The sequence below is a fragment of the Pteropus medius genome, unplaced genomic scaffold, assembly GCF_902729225.1.
Source record: "Pteropus medius unplaced genomic scaffold, Ma_sr-lr_union100, whole genome shotgun sequence".
Lineage (NCBI taxonomy): Eukaryota > Metazoa > Chordata > Mammalia > Chiroptera > Pteropodidae > Pteropus > Pteropus medius.
In genome coordinates this window covers 4,265,656-4,290,482 of record NW_024351730.1, presented here as the reverse complement: position 1 = coordinate 4,290,482, position 24,827 = coordinate 4,265,656, and the positions used below count along the sequence as shown (strand labels likewise).

The 24,827-nt window shown below is 34.7% G+C and overlaps 1 protein-coding gene across 1 annotated transcript; it reads left to right on the top strand.

The window, feature by feature from the left end:
- The first annotated feature begins 52 nt into the window (after positions 1-52).
- On the top strand, positions 53-22,902 carry LOC120588119 (charged multivesicular body protein 4b-like). The gene is given in 4 exon segments (XM_039845300.1): positions 53-261; positions 21,966-22,038; positions 22,097-22,209; positions 22,211-22,902. Coding segments are annotated over 4 exon segments (870 nt in total). The 3' UTR covers positions 22,686-22,902.
- Positions 22,903-24,827: the final 1,925 nt, after the last annotated feature.

The following is a 24,827-nucleotide window of genomic DNA, read 5'->3' as shown; positions in this document are numbered from 1 at the left end:
CATACAGCTAGGGAGAAATCTAAGAAATCACCCTACAACGGCAGAAGTTAGGATGGGCCAGGATGCGATGCTGCCCAGTCCCAAGCGGCTGAGGGGGGCAGAGGCTATAGCAGTTGCAGCTGGAAGCTGCAGACACCTCTTGAAGGGGCTGTGTCTGTCAGTGGACTTTCGCAGTGACAGACCTGCTCGCTCTGAGCACCAGTGCTGGTTCAGCTGCGCAGGAGGCACCAGAGACTTTCACGGAGACACTGAGTTGTTGGAGTGAGGGCCAGAGACTAGGCTCTTTCCCAGCAGAAGTGCCAGCAGTTTCCATTGTTCCTCTACTGAGCCCTCCTCCTCTTCCAGGGCGCAGATGTAGTGCCACAGCCATAGCTGAGACATCATCAAACTGGATAACAGAGGTTGCTTCGCCCAGAGGATTCCCTAAAACTCCACCTCCTCCAATTCACGGCCCCACCCAAGCCACATCCAGGTGTATCCTCAGTGGGTCAGGTGCTCCTTGCTGAGCAGTGCCTAGACTCACACTGGTGGCATTGATTTCTGGTGTGGCCTTTTGAGGCAACTATAAGCACCTGTGGATTGCTTGCTGAATCTTAACAGGTGGCCCTGGAGAAGCACAGGCTTGGGCTAAGTTTGGCCAGCAGCTGAAGCCCCCTCAGGACTAAGCCACTGGACACCTACCATACAAAGATTCACTAATAAGACTGGAAGACTTAGGAGCTTTGCTTAGTACATAGAAAGATACAGAAAGGTAGCCAAAATGGGAAGACAAAGAAGCAAAAACCATATGATAGAATAGAACAGAGATACAGAAACAACGGAGTCAAGCAATCTAATAGATGCAGAGTTCAAAACACTGGTTATAAAGATGCTCAATGAACTTATGGAAAATGTAAATAAATTCAGTGAGAGCTTCAACAAAGAGATAAAAAACATAAAAATGAAAATGGAAATTATAAAAGGGAACCAGTCAGAAATGAAGAACTCATTATCTGAGATGAGAACAATATTAAATGGAAAAAACAAAGTGAATAAAGAAGAGGATCAAATTACCTATATAGAGGATGGGAATGCCAAGGACACTCAATCAGAATGGCAAGCAAAAAGAAGCCAAGACTATAATAATAATTTAAGGAGCCTATGGGACACTATTAAAGGTAAAAATATTCATGTCTTAGGGGTACCTGAAAAGGGAGAACAAGAAGTTGAATATATATTTGAGGAAATAATGATGGAAAACTTTCCTAACCTAGTGAAGGAAATAGACATACAACCACAGGAAACTTAGAGAATCCCCCAAACCAGGAACCCAAAGAGGCCCACACCAAGACACATAATTAAAATGTCAAAGGTTAAATACAAAGAGAGAATCTTAAAAGCAGCAAGAGAAAAATAGTTACCTACAAGGAGCACCCATGAGACTAGCAGCTGATTTCTCAAAAGAAACTATGCAGAACAGAAGGACTCAGCACAAAATATTTAATGTGATAAAGACCCAGGATCTACAACCAAGAATACTTTATCCAGCGAAGCTATCATGTAGAGTTGAAGGACAAATAAAGAGCTTCCCAGACAAAAATAAGCTAAAGAAACTTATCATCACCAAGCCAGTATTATAGGAAATGTTGTAGGGATTTCTTTAAGAAGAAAAAATATGTATCAAAAACAGGAATAAAGAATGGAAATAACTACATTCCTATCAACAAATACATCAAATGGAAAAGAATTAAATGCTCCAACCAAGAGAGAGTGGCTGAATGGATAAGAAAACAAGACCCCAATATATGCTGCCTACAAGAGACTCACTTCAGATTAAAAGACACACACAGACTAAAAGGAAGGGGATAGGAAAAGATATTGCATTGATGGACCTAGAAGGTATTACACTGAATGAAATAGGTCAGATAGAGAAAGACAAATATTGCATGATTTCACGTGCATGTGGAATCTAAGGAACAAAATCAACAACAACAACAAAAGTGGAAATAAACTCATAGATACAGAGAATATTTAGAGGGATACTAGACGGGAGGGAGATTGGGAGACAAAAAAAAAGCAAAGGTATTAAGAGGTACAAATGGATAGTGCAGAATAGATATGGAGATGTAGAGTGTAGCAGGGGGATGATGGTTAATAATGTTGTAATAAATACATAAGGGGAAGAGGGTTACTAGATTTAGTAAGGTGATCACTTTGCGAATTATGTGGATCTTTGATCACTATGCTATAGAACTGAAACTGGTATATTATTGTATGCCATCTATAAGTGAAAAAACTCATTGAATTGTACAATGTAAATACAAGCAACTAATTGCCTATATATTTCAATAAATAAAAAATAATACTCTAAAAAATATATCTACAGCATTGATTATTGCACCTCAAACTCTCAGACTAAGTTACAACAATAGTAATAATTTTTCTTCTCTGAACAGTATTGTAACATTCATTCTAATAGATAGAGCACTCCACTAGCAGACAGGGAACCTGGGTTCTTACCCTAAATATAATCTAGTTAAAGTTCTATTGAGAAAGAAAATTAGGGTATCCTCATATACTAGATTAAAGAGTTTGAGGAAGACTGCTAAGTTCTTTACAGATTTGTGAGTCTAAAAGAAATTAGTAAACAATGCAACATCAATTATCAGGTGAAAAAAAGACCTCTTCATAATATTCATATATATCTAGGTATATGTATATAAATATATATAATATAGATATAGATATAAGTATATAGAGAGAGATACAGATATAGATGATATAAATATGGATAGATCTAGATAGATCTAGATATAGATATAGATCTAGATATGGATATTTCTCTAATTACCACACCAGGGTACCCTAAGGATAACCACATTCAAAAAATAGATTAGGGAAAAGAAGTTAGTCTTCTACAGAGAGAAAGGAGACATGAAAATAATGAAAAATAATATAACAGATATATTTATAACTATAGATATAAATAACTATTACATTATTTATAGATATTATCAGATTCTGTTTCCTTCAAAGAAAAATAATCTTTAAGATATAACCACTTTTGCTAATGATGTTATTATTGCTTAAAAGCTTTTTTTGAAAATTCTTCCTTGAAATTGCTTTCAGTATGAGGTTAAGAACAATGCAAAGAAACCAGAGTCATTAATTATATTTTTGGCTGCAAATATTATTGCTTAAAGTGGTCATCTAACTTATTTACCCTATGACAGAGAAAGGAGAGAGAGAGAGAGGGATAGAGAGAGAGAGATAGAGAGAGAGAGAGAGAGAGAGAGAGCGAGCGAGCGAGCGAGCGCGAGAGGGAGCAGTGAAATATTACCATTTGGGAAATCTAAGTTAAGGTATATTATACATAAAGAATACTACGTATAATTTTTACAACTTTTCTTTACTTCTGAAATTATTTCAAAATATAAGTTCTAAAAAATATAATTCCAAAAGTCTCTCAAGCTAGAATAAACCTGCTTGATTTTTCACAGCAGGAGTATTAAGTTGCTACAGATAAACAAGGCATTTGCTATTGTGTAGATGAAATCAGAAAATTAGTTCTGCTTGGTTTGTAGAGCTTTCACTTTCAGAACATACTTTGTATGGAACATACATATATTTTTTAAAACTTTTCAAATGTTTATGTTCAGTAGTGGTAGATCATTGGTGTTATAAGTGTAAAAAAAAAGTGCAACTTATTTCTCAAGAATGTGGTAAACACTAAAAACAGATTTGAAATAAAGGAATAACTATATATTTTATTCTAGTGGTTCTCAACTAGGGGTGATTTTGCCCCCCAAAGAACAGTCAACAATGCCTAGAAATATTTCATTTTTCATAACCCTGGAGTGAGAAGTGACACTGGCTTCTAATAGATAGAGACCAGGGATGCTGCTAAACATCCTAGACTGTACAGGACAGCTTCACACAATAAAAGCTTATCTGATTCAAAATGTCAGTAGTGCCCAAGTTGAAAAACCCTGTTTATCAAGGATCACTGACAGGTTTCTTCAAAATCTGCCTTGTGAATTTATAACAAAATCTCGTTTGTTATTCCTCTATATTTTTATAATCTTTGAATTGCCATAAAATCCACGTTTTTCATTCAATAATGACAAAAATGAATTGTTGTTATTGTTTTTTGTCAATGCTATGCATTTAGTTTAGCTTTTTAATGTAAATTGCATCATTCGATGCATCATTTACACCAGTAATTTGAATTCCACAATTAGTCATGTGTCAAGTTAAGCAAAATTTATCTTTCCCCATGATTCAAAGTCTAAAGAGGAAGTGACCATAATGTTTATTTTACTTTGTATAAAAAAGTGTCACATACAGATAAATGATTTAAAAATTAGTTTTTTAAATGAGTATTTTATTTCCTCACTCTGTCTTCCTTTCTATTATTCTAACCCACTGGAATGTCCTTGTCCATCCATAGATGCTTCTCAAAATTTCGCCCATTATTCAATCCGGTTTTAAATGTCATCTCTTTCAAAGAGCTTCTCATATGATTCTAAGCTTAATATCACCCTTATCAATATACCAAAAGCACAAATATGGAAAGCTCTATGACACAGTGCACAGAATTTGTAATTATTTTGGATGTTTCATTTCTTTACTATTATGTTAAAAAGTAGAGGAAAGAAACCATGTTATTCATTTTTCTATTCTGCCCAGCACTTAGTAAAGTGTCTCTGATATTGGTCATACTTGGTTAATACATCTTTAGTTATTTTGAATAGTTATGACTTTGATGATATTCAAAGCAGCATGTCAGTAAATGATACATATTTTGGAAATCAAAACAAAAAGAGGAACCTAGCAATAAAAGAGGGCAAGGGGCTATAAACAAGAAATTATAGAAGAAATATAAATGGTTAAAAAACAAATATTTTTTTCTTTTTTTCTTTTTATTAAGTTTATGAGAGTGACATTAGTTAGTAACATTACATATTTCAAGTATACGATCATCTGTATATCGCATTGTGTATTCACTGCCCAAAGTCTTGTCTCCCTCTGTTACCACAAATTTGATCCCCTTTATCTTCTTCATCCTCTCCACTGCTTCTCTGGTAATCACCCTTCTGTTGTGTCCATCTATAAATTTGTTTGTTTTGTTCCTTTGTGTGTTGCTTTCTGTTTTATATCCCACATATAAGTGAAATTATATAGTTCTTGTTCTTTTCCATTTGACTTATTTTGCTTAACATGATATTCTCAGAATCCATCCATGTTGTCTCAAATGGCAGTATTTCATCCTTTCTTATGGCTGAGTAGTATTCCATTGTATATATGTACCACAACTTCTTTATGCAGTGAAGCACACTTAGGTTGTTTCCACAACTTGGCTACTGTGTATAATGCTGCAATGAACATAGGGGTACATATATTCTTTTGAATAAATGTTTTCAAATTTTTCAGAAGAGAGATTGCTGGGTCATATGAAAGTTATATTCTTTTTGAAGAAACTCCATACAGTTTTCTAGAGTGGCTGTAACAATTTACATTCCCATCAGCAGTGTATGAGGGTTTCTTTTTCTCCACATTCTCTCCAATAGTTTTTATTTCTTGTCTTATTGATAATTGCCATTCTATGAGATGTGAGGTGGTATCTCATTGTGGTTTTAATTTGCATTTCTCCAATAGCTGGTGAAGTCAAGCATCTTTTCATATATCTGTTGGCCATTTGTATGTCTTCTTGGGAAAAGTGTCTGTTCAGGTCCTCTGTACATTTTTTAATAGGATTATTGAAACAAAACATTTCAACCTCAATAGTAATAGATGCTAATTAAAATAATAAAACAATAGCAAATCCCCTCTTATTCTGAGCCAGGTACTATACTAAGCACTTAAAACATATGTACTCATATAATTCTCAAAACAACTTTTTGCACTGTACATATATTATCCTCCCTTCTCAGATAAAGAAACTGTGGCAAAAAAAAATGGACAAGTGATTTGCCCAATGTTTGTGGAAAATGACAAAGCCAGCATGAAAACCCAGGTAGTCTTGTTCTAGAGTTCGAATGCTTAACCACCAAGAGCATGCCATTTTCCCCACATATTTATAAATATCTATTCAATTATAATATCAGAAAAAAACTAATGTTTTTATATTAGATACAACTTTTGATGTTAAATGCCAAGGGAAAGAGTCAGATGAAAGAAACATAAAAATCCTCAAAATCCAAACAACTTGGTTTTTATATTTTGTGGTGGAATAGGGATCAATTTTGATTAAATTAATTTAATCTCATCCAGAGTCTCTATCACTTATAGCACCTGTGGCAATCTGATTTAGACTGTGATCATCTACATCTGGTCAGATGTAGACCAGATTATTAAGATGTAGACCAGTATTATTAAGAAAGTAATAGTAAAGAAAAAGATCACTCTCAATCAAAGAATATAGAATATTAAAAAAAAAGAAAAATTTCTGATTTAGTGTAAGCTTGTGTTTATGTGAAAAGTTAAAATAAATCTACTAATACAATTGCTTGGGGACACAGAGAATGTTTGAGTATACACCATACACATAAACCATGACATTCACCATTTCTGGGACAGTTTGGTATTATTAAAAGTTGAATAATAACTTTGGTCTTAGGTATACAGGAATATTCCTCACAAGTCAAAATTCTAAGGTTCTTTTGTTTTGTTTTTAGTTTTAAAGTACATTTGCTATCTTCACTTCAAAACCATAAGGCAAATCACAATTAATAAAATGGATTCTACATTTCTCTCTTACCTTTAGAAAAATATGTCCATCCTGGATATGTTAATTGTTATCTGCTTTGTCTGATACTTTACTTGAGAGTCATTATCTGACATTTAGGTTTCCTACATAATGTCTCAATAAGAGAAAGTCTTAAATAAGAAGGTTCGCTTATATAATTTAGATAATTTGAAAGATTAAGTAGAACTTCAGCACTTTCCCAATTCAGAAAAACAACTAATGGAACTATTTTACATTATTTTAACCAAATATAAATTGTGATTGCCAGCACCAAGCTGATCAAGAAGGGAAGGTTTCGGTGGCGAGACGCCCAGTTGAAAGAATGTACAAGAAGCTGACATGAGAAAGAAAAAGCGGCAGGTACCAATTTTATTGCAGGAAGCAGGCACACTTCCGTGCTAGGAGATTGCATGGGTTTTATATATGTCAGAGAATAATACACACGTAATACAATAAACTGAGTCATACTTACATAAGGTAGGCACAGGCTCCCTACTACATTAATGTAACATTCTACATCCAGAATCCTATCCCTAGCCGCGAGCCTAGATCACAGCCAGACCTGGGACCCACAGTGATTATGTGGGACAAAGTGAAAATATAAATCTGTTTTTTTTTTTCTTGCCAAAAGTTTGTAACTCTTGGACCAAGATAAATTGTCATAATTATTTCCTGGGAAGTAGAAAGACAAGACAAGCCACACCTCCTTGACCTTGGATATTTCTAACTAAAAGTGAATTGCCAACAAGTTGACAGCAATGTGAAAAACTATCACATTGGGCTTATGAGAGAAACTAAGTCCATGGTTAAGATAGAAAACTTAGATTCTAGTCTCTAAAGTGCAAGCTATTTTCTCTGAAACCTTAGCCAAGTCATGTAACCTGGCAAAGTGTCTATTTCTTCATATATAAAACAAGATGACTGTTCTCTGTCAAATTTTCAGAAACTCTAATCCAGACGATCAAGTACCTATAGAGAGAGTAGAGAACAGCCTGTACTTCTTTTATCTATTATTAAAAGTATACAAATGTGATCAAAAGCTACTTAACCCCTGTTTTTTTAATTTACTTATCTGTAAAATGGAGATGATAATTGTACCTCCACATAAGATCATTATAAGGATTGAATGTGTTAATGAATATAAAACTTTAAAAATAATGCTTCACATATGTTGTCCTCAATTAATGTTAACACTTATTTATATTAATTCTATTCTACAAATAAGAAACATGAGTCTTAGGAAAATTAATTAACATGCCCCAAGGTCATATAGTTTGCAATAGTAGAAGTAAGATATAAATCCAGGTATTTTGACTCCATAGCCCATATCTACACACTGTTCTATACTGCCTCTCTTTGAACACTCTAGACTAGTTAATGATAAAAAATTGTTCCGTTTAGCATATTTAGTAACAGAACACAGAGAAAAGATATATAAGATGCTACAAATTATTCTAATATATAATGTTAAAAAAATAAGAGGCCCCTAAAGTTGTTATATGAAAAAGAGGCTGAGAAATTATTCTTCTACAGTAAATGTTGTAGTTACAAGATTTTCCTTGTTACTAGTAGATATATCCAGAGATGTGAAGAGGGAAGACTGACATAAATCAGCACTGAATTATCAACCCAAATCATGAAAAAATGCCAACAAGACCTAAATGCATTTGTATGCAAAGCTTTATTAATGAAGTTTCATAAATACCATGCAATATAAAGTATAAACTATGCTGCTTTCTCTCAAAAATTAGTTTAAATATAAGGTGAAGAAATTTCCTGTGCTTAGGCTGATATAAAATTTAGTAAAGACAGAAACTCTGAAGAAAAAGATAATAATAATAAAGACTTCTAAAGGTTATGTGAATACTCTATCTGTACATAAATGAGAGCATTTTATCTTTCTATGCTTAAACAGAAAAATGAATACCAAAAAAGTGTTTCCAAGAGAAAATTGTTTCAAACCCATTTTGAGAAATGGCAGTATATTTTCCATATATAAATACTGAGGTGCCCAAGTTTAAAATTTGGAATGAAATAACATTGATTTTGATATATATATATATATATATATATATATATATATATATATATATATACTTTCTTTAAAACTTTTAGATTTCATGTATAAAATTAGTAGTATGCAGATTCACAAAGCTGGCTTAAATAGAAGCTCTACTTTAGTCAGTGATAGAAAACAGGATTTATATGGAGACAATTAGAGAATAATGAGTTAAAATGGTACTTGGTGGTTAGAATAAAGGCTGATAGCAGACAGAAGTTAGTCAGACTGGGATATAAATGTCTGCTCTATTTCTTACTAGTTGCTATATGACCTTAGGCAAGATGCTTAGTACTCTTCATAAGAAAAATCAGAATGATAACAAAATCCACCTTGCAGATTTGTGAGAATTAAATACAGTAGTATTTATAAAGTACTTAGAACACCATCTGGCATGTAATTATATATTCAATAAATAGCAGTCAAGATTACTACTCAGTAGTAATATTAATGCCGAAATTAAAACTGCAACATGTATAAATAAGTTAAGAAGATTTCAAGAGCGGGAAAATTATAAAGTTGTTTTTCTGGAACATGGCTTGGATCACCTAGTATTTACATCTATGGAAACAGAACAGATAACAGAGCTATCACTGTAATGACAATTACTGAAACTCATTGCACTGCAGATACCCTGGCTCTATCAACACACCTTTGGGCCCATTCTTACTACTGGGCTTCTCTCCCTATAACACCTGCAACTCATTTTTTTTTTTAATATAAAACTACACAATTACCTAGATAACACCAAATATGATATATTATTAAGAAAATTGTGTACAGAACACTTACTAAAATGGTTCTTTCCATAGAAAATAAAATGAATTGTTTGAAGAGATGAATCTATTTGGGAAAATGATTAAAGTCATAAATACCGAAACCCCAGGAGGAATCTGGAATCACAGATACCTCAGTAGGTTGCAGAAAAGCAAATTTGGCTCTATTTTTTTTTTTCAAGTAAATATCAAGGGATATTCTGAGAAAAACATGCAACCTGTTAATACAAAAAGATATGTTAATTTTCTCCCCGGTCTTCCTATATTTGAAGATGGCCTACAATCTCTTGTACATAGTAGGCATTCGATAAATGCTTGTTAAATGAGTGATTCTATTAAGGAATCAGTATTAGGTTGCCAAGAATACAGAATAAAAAATAAGAATTTCAGCTGGAAGAAATTTGAAGATTCTTTTAATCAAATTTGCATGCTTAATATATTATATTGTAAAAGGTAGAGACTTGTTCATTGTCATTCAGCTAATTAGTTACAGAGCTGCAAACAGAAATCAAACTTTAACTCTCAATTTACCTGGAAGACATATGAGATTAAAATTAAAATCGAAATCATAAAAATACATAGTAACTATAACATATCAAGTATTTGTCAGTAGACTCAATCAAATGAAAACTATTAATAATAAAAGTAAAACTTTGTGTTTCTATAATGTTTTATGGGAGTGAAAAGAGCTCTGAAGAAAGTGTATGGAAATCTTACTTTAATTCTGATTCTGTTCTGTGGTATAGGCCTACATGAACTCAAAGAGGTAAAATAAAGGACTTATGAATAATTCAATCTAATTTTCCCCAAAAAAATATATTACATACTGTGAGGAGAAAGAACGATGGCTGTAGTCAGGCTCCAAACGCCATTAGCAACTTTCGAGTAGAAGTGACTCAGCACTTCTCCCCCTTATGTAACCATGTGTACGGTACGCATTCATGGGCTTCTGACAGTGTGCCACTACTGTTTAACCTGTGTATATAAAGACTCTGGCGCCCTGCAAGTCTGTCTGTGCCCTTGCTGAAATAAAGAGCTATGTAGCAGTTGCCTATGTTTCCCCTCATTTCCTTCCAACTACCCGAGCCTCCTCGTACTGCCTACCTCAGTTCTTTGAATCTGCAGCAATTCACATACCCACTATATCTCATGCACTGAGTTAACAACTAAGGACACAGAGAAAAATAAAATGCAAGTCCTAATGTAAGAGGTTCATTATAGTAGGGGTAAGGGCATAGACTATTGAGCCAAACTGTGTGTCCTACTCCTGGCTCTGTCATTTACTAACTACATGACTTTGAACACTTGTTTAATCTTTCAGTTTCCTCCTCTGTAAAGTAGAATAACGCTAAATAATAATAAATTGATTATATTAAATAATAACAATTAATTAAAATTAAATTAATAATAAAATGTAAGTGGAAATAATAACTTATTTATAATTATTAAAACTAAGTTATGAATATAGCACTTAGAAAGATACTTGTCACTGGTCTATAAATGTTAGTCATTATTATTTACCACAAAGAATCTATAATCTAACATGGAAAATTTTACATATATATATATATATATATATATACACACACATACATATTAAGACAACTGTGTGTGTGAGTGTATACAACTATATAACTATATAACTATAATTGCCACAAGCTAACATCATGTTCAGTTACTAAAGTAAAGCATTAAACTCTAACATAAGAGCTTTAGGAATCATTTTATGTCAACAACAAAAAAGGTAGGAATTAATGTAAGTATTATTTTTCTTTGAAGGGCAAGATGATTTCAAAAGAAGGTAAAGAGAAAAGCCATAAAAATTAGTAGAATGAGTTATAAAAAGTGACCATTGGATTTAGAATTTAATGGTCTAAAGATAATTTTTAATTTTTTGAGAAATACATTTCCATGGAAGGGAGATACAAATTATAAAAAGGTTGTAGAGAGAAAGTAGGTGAGAAAATACACACAGGAAATATGGACCACATTTTTAAATGTATTTATTGACTTACTCTCTAGTTAATTCATCAAATATGAGGGCCAGCTACACACAATATCTCCAGCACAGTGGCGTATATCTACTTATGGTGTCTATTCCTCAGATAGACAACCAAAGGATCACTGTCCTCCTATAACTTAGCGAGTAGAAGAGGGGTCTCGGTAGATGGAATTATAAATGTGAAGGACCTGAGACATCTAGCATTAATGTAAATAAAAAGAAAAGACCAAGTCTTATTGCAGGCTCTATGTGTAAATTATCATAAGAGTAATGGGGCGACAGGGTCAGTTAACTTCAAGAGGTGAAAGAATTATATTAGAAAAAGGAAGAAATTTGGTGATGTTAAATATGAGTTCTCACAAAACACGATAGAAGGAAAGAAAAGGAAAGGGAAGAAGGGACTGATTTTAATTTAACAGGGTGGAGTACGGTCAAAGATAATAAGTGGTAAGAGGAAGGTGTGAGAGCTGGAGTGAAAAAGGGCACACAAACAATCAGGACCTACTGAGTTTACTGTGACAGAACAAGTAGGTGGTTTCTAGTAATAGAATTATTCTCACGAATCCCCGAAATTTGCTTCAGTTCTTTGATTCTGTGATTTCCTCAAAAGAAGAAAAGTAATTGCACATATTAAAATGTACAACATGTATTTCAATGTGTGTAATGAGCAGTACTCTATCTTTAAGGTATGGCCTTAGTGACCCATTTAGATTTATAAGTTTCTGGTTTCTGTAATTAACACAGCTGCTTAACCTCAATTGTCAAACCTAGAAAGAGCCTCAGGAGACTTCTAATTATCAAAACTGCTGGAAATTGTTGGGAGTTGTGACAAGCATATGCCACTATTTTCCAAGACTGATTTCATCATTTGAGCACCAGCAAGTAAATTTAGTTTTCAAGTAAAGAGACAATCAAAATCTAAAAAATACATTCTGAAAGCACATGCAGACACTGTGATAATAAAGACTCTTGTTTGTAATTGTGATGCTGCATAGCTTACTAGATCCCCATGCTGGAAAAGCTGTTTAATATTTGCCTAACACCCAGTCAGGTTGGTCTCATTATAATTGAATACCATAATTTTACACTTGCTATTATTACAGCTATAATAAGGAGCAGAACACATTAATCTCATGTCACAGGGCCATATGTTCCTTATGATTGTACAAAAAGAACTTCTGCAAAAGCTAAAAAGATCCTTACATGCTGTCAGGCACTAAAGTTATTGATAAGGGCTGTAAACAACACTGACGAAGAAATTTGAGACTTAGTTCTCAAAAGTGAGAATGAGTGAACACACACACACACACACACACACACACACTATTGGCACAAATACATATGCATAACAAGCCTGATCATTAGACTATACATACAAGAAAATCAGAGAATACTTTATCGAATTATAAGGAGTACAGCCCCCTATCTTTTTTCTTCTCAGATAATGAAGTATAGAGACTTCTAGCTGCAAGTAGCATGTAACGGTAGTAGGTTCTATAGAAGACTATGCTTCCACTACTATTTATTTATGCCAAAGTATTAGAAAGAGCTGTAGAAAAGGTGAACAATGAACAGAAACATCAGAATATCAGAAAGGGGAGAGCCTCTGTGAGAGAGCAATCTGTTGCTGAATATTTTCTTCTGTAGTAGGGTTGCTAGCAACCCTAGTCTATGGGGACACTTGCCAATTCTGGGTGCTAGCTGAAGATGGCTTGGCCCTCAAAGTGGTGCTCTACTGGGAAAAAAGGAAAGAAAAGCTTTTGGCAGTTGTGCAGTGCTAGTATAATTTGGAAATACCATGAACCCTAAACATGCATTTAGATTTTTTCCATGGTACATTTATTATCTTTCAGGGAAGACATAGTGACTCACCAGGCTTTCAATAAAAAGCCTAGACAGAACATATCAGAGGAAAGAAAATTCAAAGGTAAACAAAGTCTCAATAAACCTGAAATCCAGCCCTGATCAAACCCAGTTCCAAACTAGATTGAAGTTATAAACTCCTCACCCAATCTGCTTAATAAAAGAAAGCCAAGCCTTTCAGGTAACAGATAATGTCATTTGGAGCTTCAACACAATGTCTCTTTGAACACAAACCCCATCATATAACTGAACAGTAATAAGCATGCAAAGAGGTAGAAATGTGATTGATAATAAAGACAAAACAAAATAACAGATACAAACTCAGAAATTGCCAAGATGATCCCCAATGATGCCTGCTTCCTGGTATTCTACCGTTGTGTAGTCCTCTCCCACACAATGTAGGACTGACTTTGAAAGCAATAGAAAATGGCAGAAATAACAAGTATGACTTCCAAGATAAACTAATAGAGGACTTTTAGCTTCATCTTACTGCCTCTTACATCATTCACTCTGGGGGGAAGCCAACTGCCATGTCATGAGAAATCCCAAGCAGCTCTGTGAGAGTCCATGTAAAGCCTCCTACAAGCAGCCAGCAAGAGACTAAAGAGTCCTACTAACTGCTATGTGAGATAGTCATTTTGGAAATGGATCCTCCAGTTCCAGTCAAAGCTTTAGATAACTGTAGTCATGACTGATATCTTGACTGCAACCTCACGAAAGTTACCAAGTTAGACCATTTAGCTAATTAATGCCTGAATTTCTGACCACTACTATTGTGTGAGATTGTAAAGGTTTATTATTGTTTTAAGCAACTAAATAATTTATTATGTAGCAATAGATAACCAAATAGATTTTGATATTTTGAAGTGGAGTTCCTCCATTACAAAAACAAAAATTAAGGGAGTGGCTTTGGAAAGAGGGGAGTACCCAGAAAGTGGGAAGATGCTGGAAAGACTTTGAAGAGAGTATTAGTGATGTTTATAGAATTTTAATGAGATAGTAAAAACCTAATAGGCTTTTCTGAAACTTCTAATAGGGGTCTATAATCTGACTTTCTACAAATGATACTATACACTTCAGAAAACCCGGATGAAGAGCCTTCAGAATGCTATATTGCCATGAAGGATCAACCCTAGCTTCCTGGTACCTTCACGGAAATACCAGTGAACTTAACCATTCTTCTATGCACATAAAACTACGGGTCATCCCTGGGAGAAAATATTTTCAAATCATATATTTGATAAGAAATTAACATCCAAAACATAAAGAACTCATGCAACTTATTCCAAGTATTTCTTACCACAATGAATTCCCTATCAGAACTATGCAGTAGCATTTAAATCATTGCTTTGCCTAAAACAGTTTTTTTCAATGGAGAAGGAGAAGGAGGGGTGATTTTACCCTCAGGACACATTTGATCTTGTCTGAGACATTTTGGGTTATTGCAACTAAAAAGGCGGTGGCATCTAGTGAGCAGAGGGCAGAAATGTTGCTAAACATTCTACAGTACACAAGGCAGCCCCCTACAACAAAGAATTATCCGGCCTGAAATGTCAAGTGTGCCAAAGTTAAAAAAAATTCCAGGCCTAGAAAAATCTATAGTTATCCATTTAGAATTACAGTTTACTCACTAATTTTTTTTCATGTGGTGCCTTTGTAACATTTTACAGATATTTGTCAGCAGAGACCCCATATAAGGACATATAAGAGCAGCTAGAGGTGAATAAAGCCATAGGAGACTAGGAGGCAGATTAGGAATGTGAAACAAAAGAGTTGTGTTATGCAGAAAGATGGGGAGGGGACTCTTCACCGCTAGATCTTGGCCTTTTAAAGCCTTTGAAGCCTGGAGCAATGCTGCCTGAGTGATCAGCATATTCCATGTAAAGGAGCCCAAAGATTAAGGCAGAGAGCAGGGCAGAGATTGAGTGTGGAGAGGTGACAGTTGTGGTTTAGCAACTGCCATTGCCAAGTGGGAGGCTGAGTAGCAGAGCCTGGCCACACCATCCCCACCAACCCAGAGCACGCCTCCCCCCTATATCCTTTCAGAGCTAACAACATCGAGCCCCAGGGGAATTTGCACAACCAGTACTGAAACGTATACTACAGCCAGTACCAGAAATAGGCACAGTGATAATTGAAGCAAGACAGCTGAAACCTGGGGTATAGCACTAAGGGAAGGGAAACAGTCACCCACCCAGCAGACATCTTCCAAACAGTCCCACCCCAACCCAGTCAGGCTGAATCAGAAGGAAGCAGCAGAACCTTGCATCTGACTGACGGAGCAGTAAAGGGACTTCAAGACCTCTTCAGAGATTCAAACTCCCATTGCCCATTGCACCTTTTCAAAAGGGTGGAGCCCTGGGACCAAGGGACCTGACTTCAGAGGAAGCATACAGCCCACCAGAGAGAGAGGGGCATCTTTAGCTTCAAAACAGAGATCCAAGAGGCTTAGACACCACTTACTGGAAATCAAAAGAAAAACCCCTTCTTATCAACTTCCAAAAGAGAGATCACTATGTAATAAATTTTCTCTTAAAAAAAAATTATAAAAATGTTCTCCCATTAATGTCCAGGCAGAGAAACACCATGTACACAAAACACCTTGAACTACCAAGGTGGCAAGGCAGCTCAGAAAGAAAGTGAAAAATTTCCATAAAATAAGTTCTATGACATAGAAATAAGAGATTTAAATAACAGAAAATTCAGGATTGCACTTCTGGAAAAAACTTAATGAGATGCAAGAAAATTTTGACTGACAATTCCAAGAAATTAGAAACAAAATAAATGAACAAAATGAATACTTTACCAAGGAGATTGAATCCTTGAAAAAGAACAAAATGGAACTTCTGGAGATGAAGAACACATTAAAAGAAATAAAAAATGAAATAGCAAAGTTAGGAAATAGAGGTGACCAGATGGAGGAAAGCATTAGTGGTATCAAAGACAGAAATCTAGAAATGATGCAGGAGGAAGAAGAGAAAGACTTGAGAATGAAAATCAATGAAAGACCTGTACAAGAACTATCTGACCCCATCAGAAAAAGCAACATGAGAATAACCAGAAGGAGAAGAAAAAGAGAGGGAACAGAGAGCCTATTTAAACAAATAGTCTATGAGAACTTCCCAAACCTATGGAAAGAACTGGATCTTTGAATCAGAAGCAAACAGAACATCTAATTATCTCAACCCAAAAAGGCCTTCTCCAAGATACATTATATTAAAATTGTCAAAAATTAATGACAGAGAAAGAATTCTCAAGACAGCCAAAGAAAAGAAGGCAATAACTTATAAAGGAAAATCCATTAGACTATCATCAGACTTCTCAGCACAAACCTTATAATCAAGAAAGGAGTAGTCTCAAATTTTCAAACTATTGAAAAAAAGAAATTACTGCCAAGAATAATATATTCAGCAGAGCTCTCCTTTAGATAGGAAGGAGAAATAAAGACCTTTTCAGACATACAAAAGCTGAGAGAATTCTCCACCACAAGACCTGAATTACAGGAAATACTGAAGAGGGTCATTCTACCTGAAACAAAAGGACAAAAAAATATACTATGAATAAGATGACTAACAGGCAGTCAGAAGCAGGAAAGTGCAACCCTTATTAAGAACAGGGTATTATAAGCTTAAATATTGTATAATGGTTTAAAGCAAAAAAAGAAAATCTAAAAAGAGAAGATAACTACAGCAACTTCGAAATAAATGTTCAGCATATATAGAGATAATCTGAGACAACAAAAATAGAAAAGGGGAGGAGTAATGATCCAAATCCTCAGAGGGGAATGGAGATAAGGTGCACACAGAGGAAAATGGACTACTGTATACATGCAACTTTTCATTACATAAACGTAATGGTAACCACACACCAAAACTCCAGAACTGAGACACGTAATATAAAACATAAAACATAAGGGAACAGAGGGACCACAAAACATCATCAGATTAAAATAACAGATAGAAACACAAGGACAAAGAAACAATGGAAACTCTGAGCTACCAGAAAACATTATATTTCAATAGTCACCCTTAATGTAAATGGACTGAACTCACCAATGAAAAGATACAGAGTAGCAGATTGGATCTAAAAACAAAACTCAAACATATGCTATCTTCAAGAGGCATATCTCAGCTACAAGGACAAATATAGACTCAAAGTAAATGGGTGGAAAATGATACTCCAAGCAAATGGCATCCAGAGAAAACCAGATATAGTATACTTTTATCTGACAAAGAGACTTCAAGATAAAAAAGGAAACAAGAGACAATGATGGACACTTCATAATGATAAAGTGAGCCATACATCAAGAAGACCTAACACTTATTAATATTTATGCTCCCAACCAGAGAGCACCAAAATATATAGAGGAACTACTGATGGACTAAAGGGAGAAGCTGACAAAAACACAATTATAGTAGGAGACCTAAATACCTCACTGTCAACTATAAATAGATCATCTTAACAAAAAAAATCAATAAGGAAATATCATCCTTAAATGATACATTAGACTAATTGGACATAATTGACATTTACAGAGCCTTTCAACGTAAAACAGAAGTTTATACATTCTTCTCTAGTGCACTTGGAAAGTTCTCAAGGATAGACCATATGTTGGGACACAAAACTAGCCTCAACAAATTTAAGATTAAAATCATACCAAGCATATTCTCTGACTATAATGTTTTGAAACTGGAGATCAACTGCAAAAAGAAAATGGGAAGAACCACAAATATGTGGAGATTAAACAACATGTTACTGGAGAATAACTGTGTCAGAGAAAAAATAAAAGCAGAAACCAAGAGATATATAGAAACAAATGACAATGAAAATATAACATATCAAAACTTTTGGGACACAGTGAAACAGTAATGAGAAAGAAGTTCATATCATTACAGGTCTATCTCAAGAATTAAGAACAAGCCCAAATGAACAGCCTAAAATTACATTTTAAAAAACTAGAGAAAGAGGAACATAAGGCCCAAAGTCAACAGAATGAAGGAAATAATCAAAATTAGAGCAGGATTAAATGAAATTGAGAATAAAAAGATAATAGGAAAAATTAATACAATGAAGAGCTAGTTCTTTCAGAAGATTAATAAAATTGACAAATCTCTGGCTACACTAACTAAAGAAAAAAGAGGACACAAAAATACAATATCAGGAATGAAAGAGAAGTTACAACCAATACCACCAAAATACAAAGTATCATACAAGAATACTATGAAAAATTATACAACACCAACTTTAATAACCTGGAGAAATGGATAATTTCTTAGAAATATGTAATCTTCCTAGACTGAATCGTGAAGAATTGGAAAATCTAAACAGACCAATCGACAGTATGGAAATTAAACAATCATTAAAAACCTCCCCAAAAGTAAAAGTAGAGGACCAGATGGCTTTACCAGTGAATTCTACCAAACATTCAAAGAAGATTTAATGTCTATTCTTCTCAAACTCTTCCAAAAAATTAAACAAAAAGCAATACTTTCTAATTCATTTTATGAGGCCAACATTACCCTTATACCAAAACCTGGTAAAGATAACTCCCAAAAAGAAAACTATAGATTGTTATCTGTCATGAACACAGATGCAAAACTCTTAAATAAAATACTAGTAAATTGAATACAACACATTAAAAAGAGTATAAACTATGATCAAGTGGGTTTCATCCCAGGATGATTTAACATACACAAATTGGTTAACACCACATAAATAAAATAATGAATAAAAATCATAGATCATCTCAATAGATGCAGAAAAAGCATTTGACAAGATACAGCATCCATTCATAATTAATACACTTAATAAAATAGGTATAGAAGGAAAGTACCTCAACATAATAAAGACCATATATGACAAACCTTCAGTTAACATCATACTTAATGATGAAAATCTGAAAACCTTTATCAGAAACAAGACAAGACTGTCCACTGTCACTTCTATTGCTCAATGTAGTATTGGAAGTCCTAGCTAGAGCAATCAGGCAAAAGAAAGAAATAAAAGGCACCTAAACAAGGAATGAAGAAGTCAAATTGTCACTTTTTGCAGATGACATGATTTTCTATATAGAAAATCCTACAGACTCTACTAAAAAACTATTAGGAATAATATACAAATATAGTAAAGTTTTTGAATACGAAATCAGGTTCAAAAACTCATAGCATTCCTATAATAATGAATTTTCAGAAAAAAAATGAAAAAAACATTCCTTTTGCAATTGCAACAAAAAAAAGAATAAAATACCTAGGAATAAATCTAATGAAACATGTGAAGGACCTATACACTAAAATCTATAAGCCATTATGAAAAGAAATTGAAGAAGACACCAAGAAATGGAAACATTTTCTGTGTCCTTGGATTGGAAGAATCAACATAGTTAAAATGACCTTATTACATATAGCATTATACAGATTTAATGCAATCTCCATCAAAATCTCATCTGCATTTTTTAAAGAAATAGAACAAAAAATAATCAGATTTGTGTCAAAGTACAAAAGACCCTGAATAGCCACAGAAATTCTGAGAAAAAAGCAAGGCCAGAGATAACACTCTACCTGACTTCAAATTATACCAGAAAGCAATAGTCAAAATAGCATGATATTGGCAGCAAAACAGACACATGGACCAGTGGAACAGAATTGAGAGTCTGGAAGTAAACCCATATTTATATGGGTAAATAATTTTCAACAAAAAAGCCAAAAACATACAGTAGACAAAGGAAAGCCTCTTCAATAAATAGTGCTGGGAAAACTGGAAAGCCACCTGCAAAAGAATGAAACTAGACAATTGTCTATCATCACACACCAAAATTAACACAAAATGGATTTAAGACTTGAATAGAAGTCCTGAAACAATAAATTGCATAGAAGAAAACATAGGAATGAAACTCATGGACCTTGGACTTAAAGAGGATTTTCTGAATTTGACCTCAAAGGCAAAAGAAGTAAAAGCAAAAATAAATGAATTGGATCATGTAAAACTAAAAAGCTCTGCACAGTGAAAGAAACTCCCAACAAGGCAAAAAGGGAACCATTCAAATGGGAGACTATATTTGCAAACAATGCCTCATAAAAGGGCCTAATATACAAAATATATAAAGAACTTATACAACCCAACAACAAAAAAACAAACAATCCAATTTAAAAATGGGCAGAGGATCTGAACACTTTTTCCAAGAAGACATACAAATGGCCAACAGACATATGAGAAGATGATCAACCTCACTAGCTCTTAGGGAAATGCAAATCAAAACCACAATGAGATAGCATTTCACACCTATCATTAAGAGGACAACTAATAACAAATGTTAGAGAGGTTGTGGGCAAAAGGGAACCCTCATACTCTGTTGGAGGAAATGCAAATTAGTATAACCACTGTAGAAAAAAGTATAGAGTTTCCTCAAAAAAATAAGAATTGAATTACCATATGATCCAGCAATCCCTCTTCTGAGTATTTGCCCTAAAATCTTGAAAACATTTATCTGCGAAGATATATGTACCCGATGTTCATAGCAGCATTATTCACAATGTCCAAGGCATGGAAGCAACTGAAGTGTCCTAAGATAAATGATTGGACAAAGAAGATGTAGTACATATATACAATGGAATATTACTCAGCCATAAGAAAAATGAAATACTGCCATTGACGACAACATGGATGGATCTTGAGATAATCATGCTAAGTGAAATCAAAATAAGTCAGACAGAAAAATTTAAAAACCATATGATTTCCCTCACATATGGAATATAAAACTAAAAGCAACAAACAAGCATGACAAATAGACTCATGGACAGGGGACTGTGGATTACCAGTTACCAGAGTGAAGAGGGAAGAGGGAGGTACTTAGGAATAAAAGGGGTCAAATATTAGGTGACGGAAGGAAATCTAACATTGGAAGGTGAATACACAATGCAATATATATACAATATACCATTGAATTATATACTTGAAACTTATTTGATTTTATTAATCAATGTCACCCCAATATTTTCTAAGAAAAAAAGAAAAAAAAAAAAACAAGTCTTCATCCCAAATGAACAACTAGGCAGAAAATTTTTTTTTAAAAAATCCCTACTCTGAGGCCACTAAAGGAGCTGCCAAACACCAGCTACTTCTAAATAGATTTTCACACACAGTTAAATTCAGATTCAGAAATCTCTTTTACATTAATTTACTTTAGCCCTAAATTAACATAATGGCAAAGCCTTTGAAATAAGTACATTAATTCTGAGTACTTGTAGCAGTACATTATGATTAAAAAAACTTGAGAATTTTATATTGAAATATTATCAGCATTTTTTACTCATTCTGAAAAAACTTGTTTCTATGATGTAAATTAATTTGTACTTATGACACTCATATTGCCTAGTTTATCTTATGTGTTTATTGATGAATAAGAAATATCTATTACAACACTAAATGATTCACTCAAGCCCAATAAATGTATATAGATATGGTCTTTTACTGTTGTCACCTAAAATTAGTTCATTTTAGCTTTTTATTAGGGACATTTAGAAGTTTATGTTTCTGGGAAAGGCCTGTGTCTGCAGGGAGCAACTGGGAGGAGAGCTGGAGGAGAGCTGGCGCAGGAGCGGAGCCTGAGGGCCCAGTAATCAGTTGGTGTTTCCGAAGCTATTTGGGGCACACGGACCCCCCGCACCCTCCAGGAGGCCATTCAGTGACTGCGGGACACTGAAGAGATGCTAAGTAAGAAGCAAGAATTCCTGGAGAATATTGAGCAGAAGCTGACAGCCGCCAAGAAGCACCACACCCAAAACAAGTGCGGCTCTCCAGCCACTGAAGCTCAAGAAGAGGTATGAAAAGCAGCTGGCACAGATGGATGCCACACTATCGATCAGTAAGTTCCAGCGAGAGGCCCTGGAGAACGCCAACACCAACACCAACGTGCTCAAGAACACTGGCTATGCTGCCAAAACTATGAAAGTTGCCGATGACAACATAGACATTGATAAAGCTGTTGAGTTAATGCAGGACATTGCTGACCAGCAAGAACTTGCGGAGATTTCAACAGCTATTTCAAAATCTGTAGGGTCTGCAGAAGACTTTGATGAGGATAAGTTCATGGCAGAATTAGAAGAATTAGAACAGGAGGGACTAGACAAGAATTTACTGGAAAAGAGTGGACCTGAAACAGGCCCTCTACCAAATGTTCTCTCTATTGCTCTACCATCAAAAGCCACCAAGAAGAAGGAAATCGACATGAAGGATTTGGAGTCCTGGGCTGGAACCATTTAACCAGTCCAGCACACGCTGGGCCCAGACGGACTGCTGGCCTGCACAGTGGTCAGGCATGTGTATGTGCATGTGAGTGTGCATATGCATGTGCGTGTGCAGGGCAGGCAGAACGTGGTGCAAGCAGCTTCCACCACTCTGGAATCTCCCTCCAAAGCAATAGGGTGCATCCCTGCTCACTCTGCATAGCATGGTCTGACCCAGAAGGGAAGTGGGGAATGGATTGGGTGGTGCCTGCTCTTTATAATGTTGAATTTCTGTAAAATAAATTGTATTTGCAAATCCAACATTGAGCTTCTGGGCTACATTAACTCCACTGCTCAATGGAAAGGGTTGACTGTTTGCAGTTGAAATGATCTGAAAATGTACTCTCTTCCTTTTAAGTCAGTTGACTAGTAGCATATTTCTTTGCAAGACTTGTATGGTGCTGGCAGAAAAGTCGTTTTTTAAAAGCCATAGGCTTTTCCTTGTCCTTAGCTGTAATAACGCATCTGATTTTGGTTTCCTCGAGGGCTATATTTCTGTCCATCACCTGTGTACTGGCCCCTGTGTTTCCTACTCTAGCCCACTCCTCACTCTCACTCTCCTGGTCTTTTGGAGTTTGTGATACTGATTGGGAATAGTTGGTGTTCTCTTGAGAGCAAGTGAGATTCTTAGGGTCAAATTCCACCTACACATTTTTCTAACATAGCTCTAAGATCCTTGTTGCTGCTTATGATAACTGATAGATAACTTATTGGAAACATGTGCATACAGTTAAATTCTGATGAAATTATGGTTTGTGCTACCAAATAGCTCATTTATTTTCGAAAACAGTTTACGTTTCCTAAGTACAGGCAGAATTACATGATGTGATCATTTTACTAGAGATAGTTATACAAATGATTTTTTATTCGGCCTCTGTATATATAAAATATTATAAAGTTTTTTTTTTCTAATGGCCAATTTTATATCTATTAAGATAAAAAATGACAAGCAGTGTGGTGAACTTTTAAGATGCAGTTATGGTAAAGACATTTGGATTTAGTGAATTTAAATTACAGCAAGATAAATTTAACACATTATCTTCTAAAGCAATCTCTTACTTTGTGCGCTTACAGTTTCTAAGAAACAAGAATAATAAGGTAAGTAGAAATCTGGAAAAAAGAGGGATATTTTTAATTTAAAAAAAGCTATAAAGTGATGCTATGTAGATGCATAGAAATTGAGTTATTTCCTTTATAAAATTTATTCAGTGCTTCATATCATCATAAAATCATAGATTTGTAAGGGATCAGAGATCATCTTTCCTTACATCCTTATCTTATTGGTGATGAAATAAATCGGATAGAAATTATTTGACTCAAGTTCTGAAATTCAGGCAGAATCAGAATTATTTAACTTATGTTTCCCAATACTAGGTTTTTTAGTAGCCTCACATTCTAATAAAACTTTTGAGAAACTTAATTTAGATACTAAGTTTACTCAAAATAGTGAGAAATTTGGGGAGGAGACTTTAGATAACTTTCAAGGTAGTATGGAAGACAGTAAAAGAGAAAAATAGTTGGTTCCCCACATGAACCCAGTAGCAAGTCCTCACGTGGCCTAGGAATCAGCTCTCTGGACTGATAGGTTTTGCACTAGTGGTAAGGCCGTCACGGGAACTCAATGTCCATATGCAAAGAGACCTCAGAGAACAGTAAATTTTCATGCTAGCAAGACTGAAACCAAGGCTATTAAGCTCAGAATGTTTCAATTAGAATAATCCCTACCATTCTTCAAATCTCTCCCAATATGAGAAGCAGTAGGGAAACTTCTAAACAAAACCTACAGCCTACCCCACCCAAGAGAGAAAGGTGCATCACCAGCTCTGCACCTGTAAATTTCTTTGGACCTAAACAAGTGTCATCTGTAGCTTTTGCCCATGACCCCTAATTCAACAGAAACGCAAAGAAGGTTAAAGTCTAATAATAATATACCACACTATAAGATACAAAGAATAGAATGTACACGTACTTGCCTATGTAGCCACTTCAATATAGAATATGGCTCGGGTACTTCCAGAAGCACTATCTCTGTTTCAGTCTTACATTAGAGATATAATGTCATGTAACAAGCACCCATTGTGATGGTCAATTTTACAAGTCAACCTGACTGGGCTAAGGG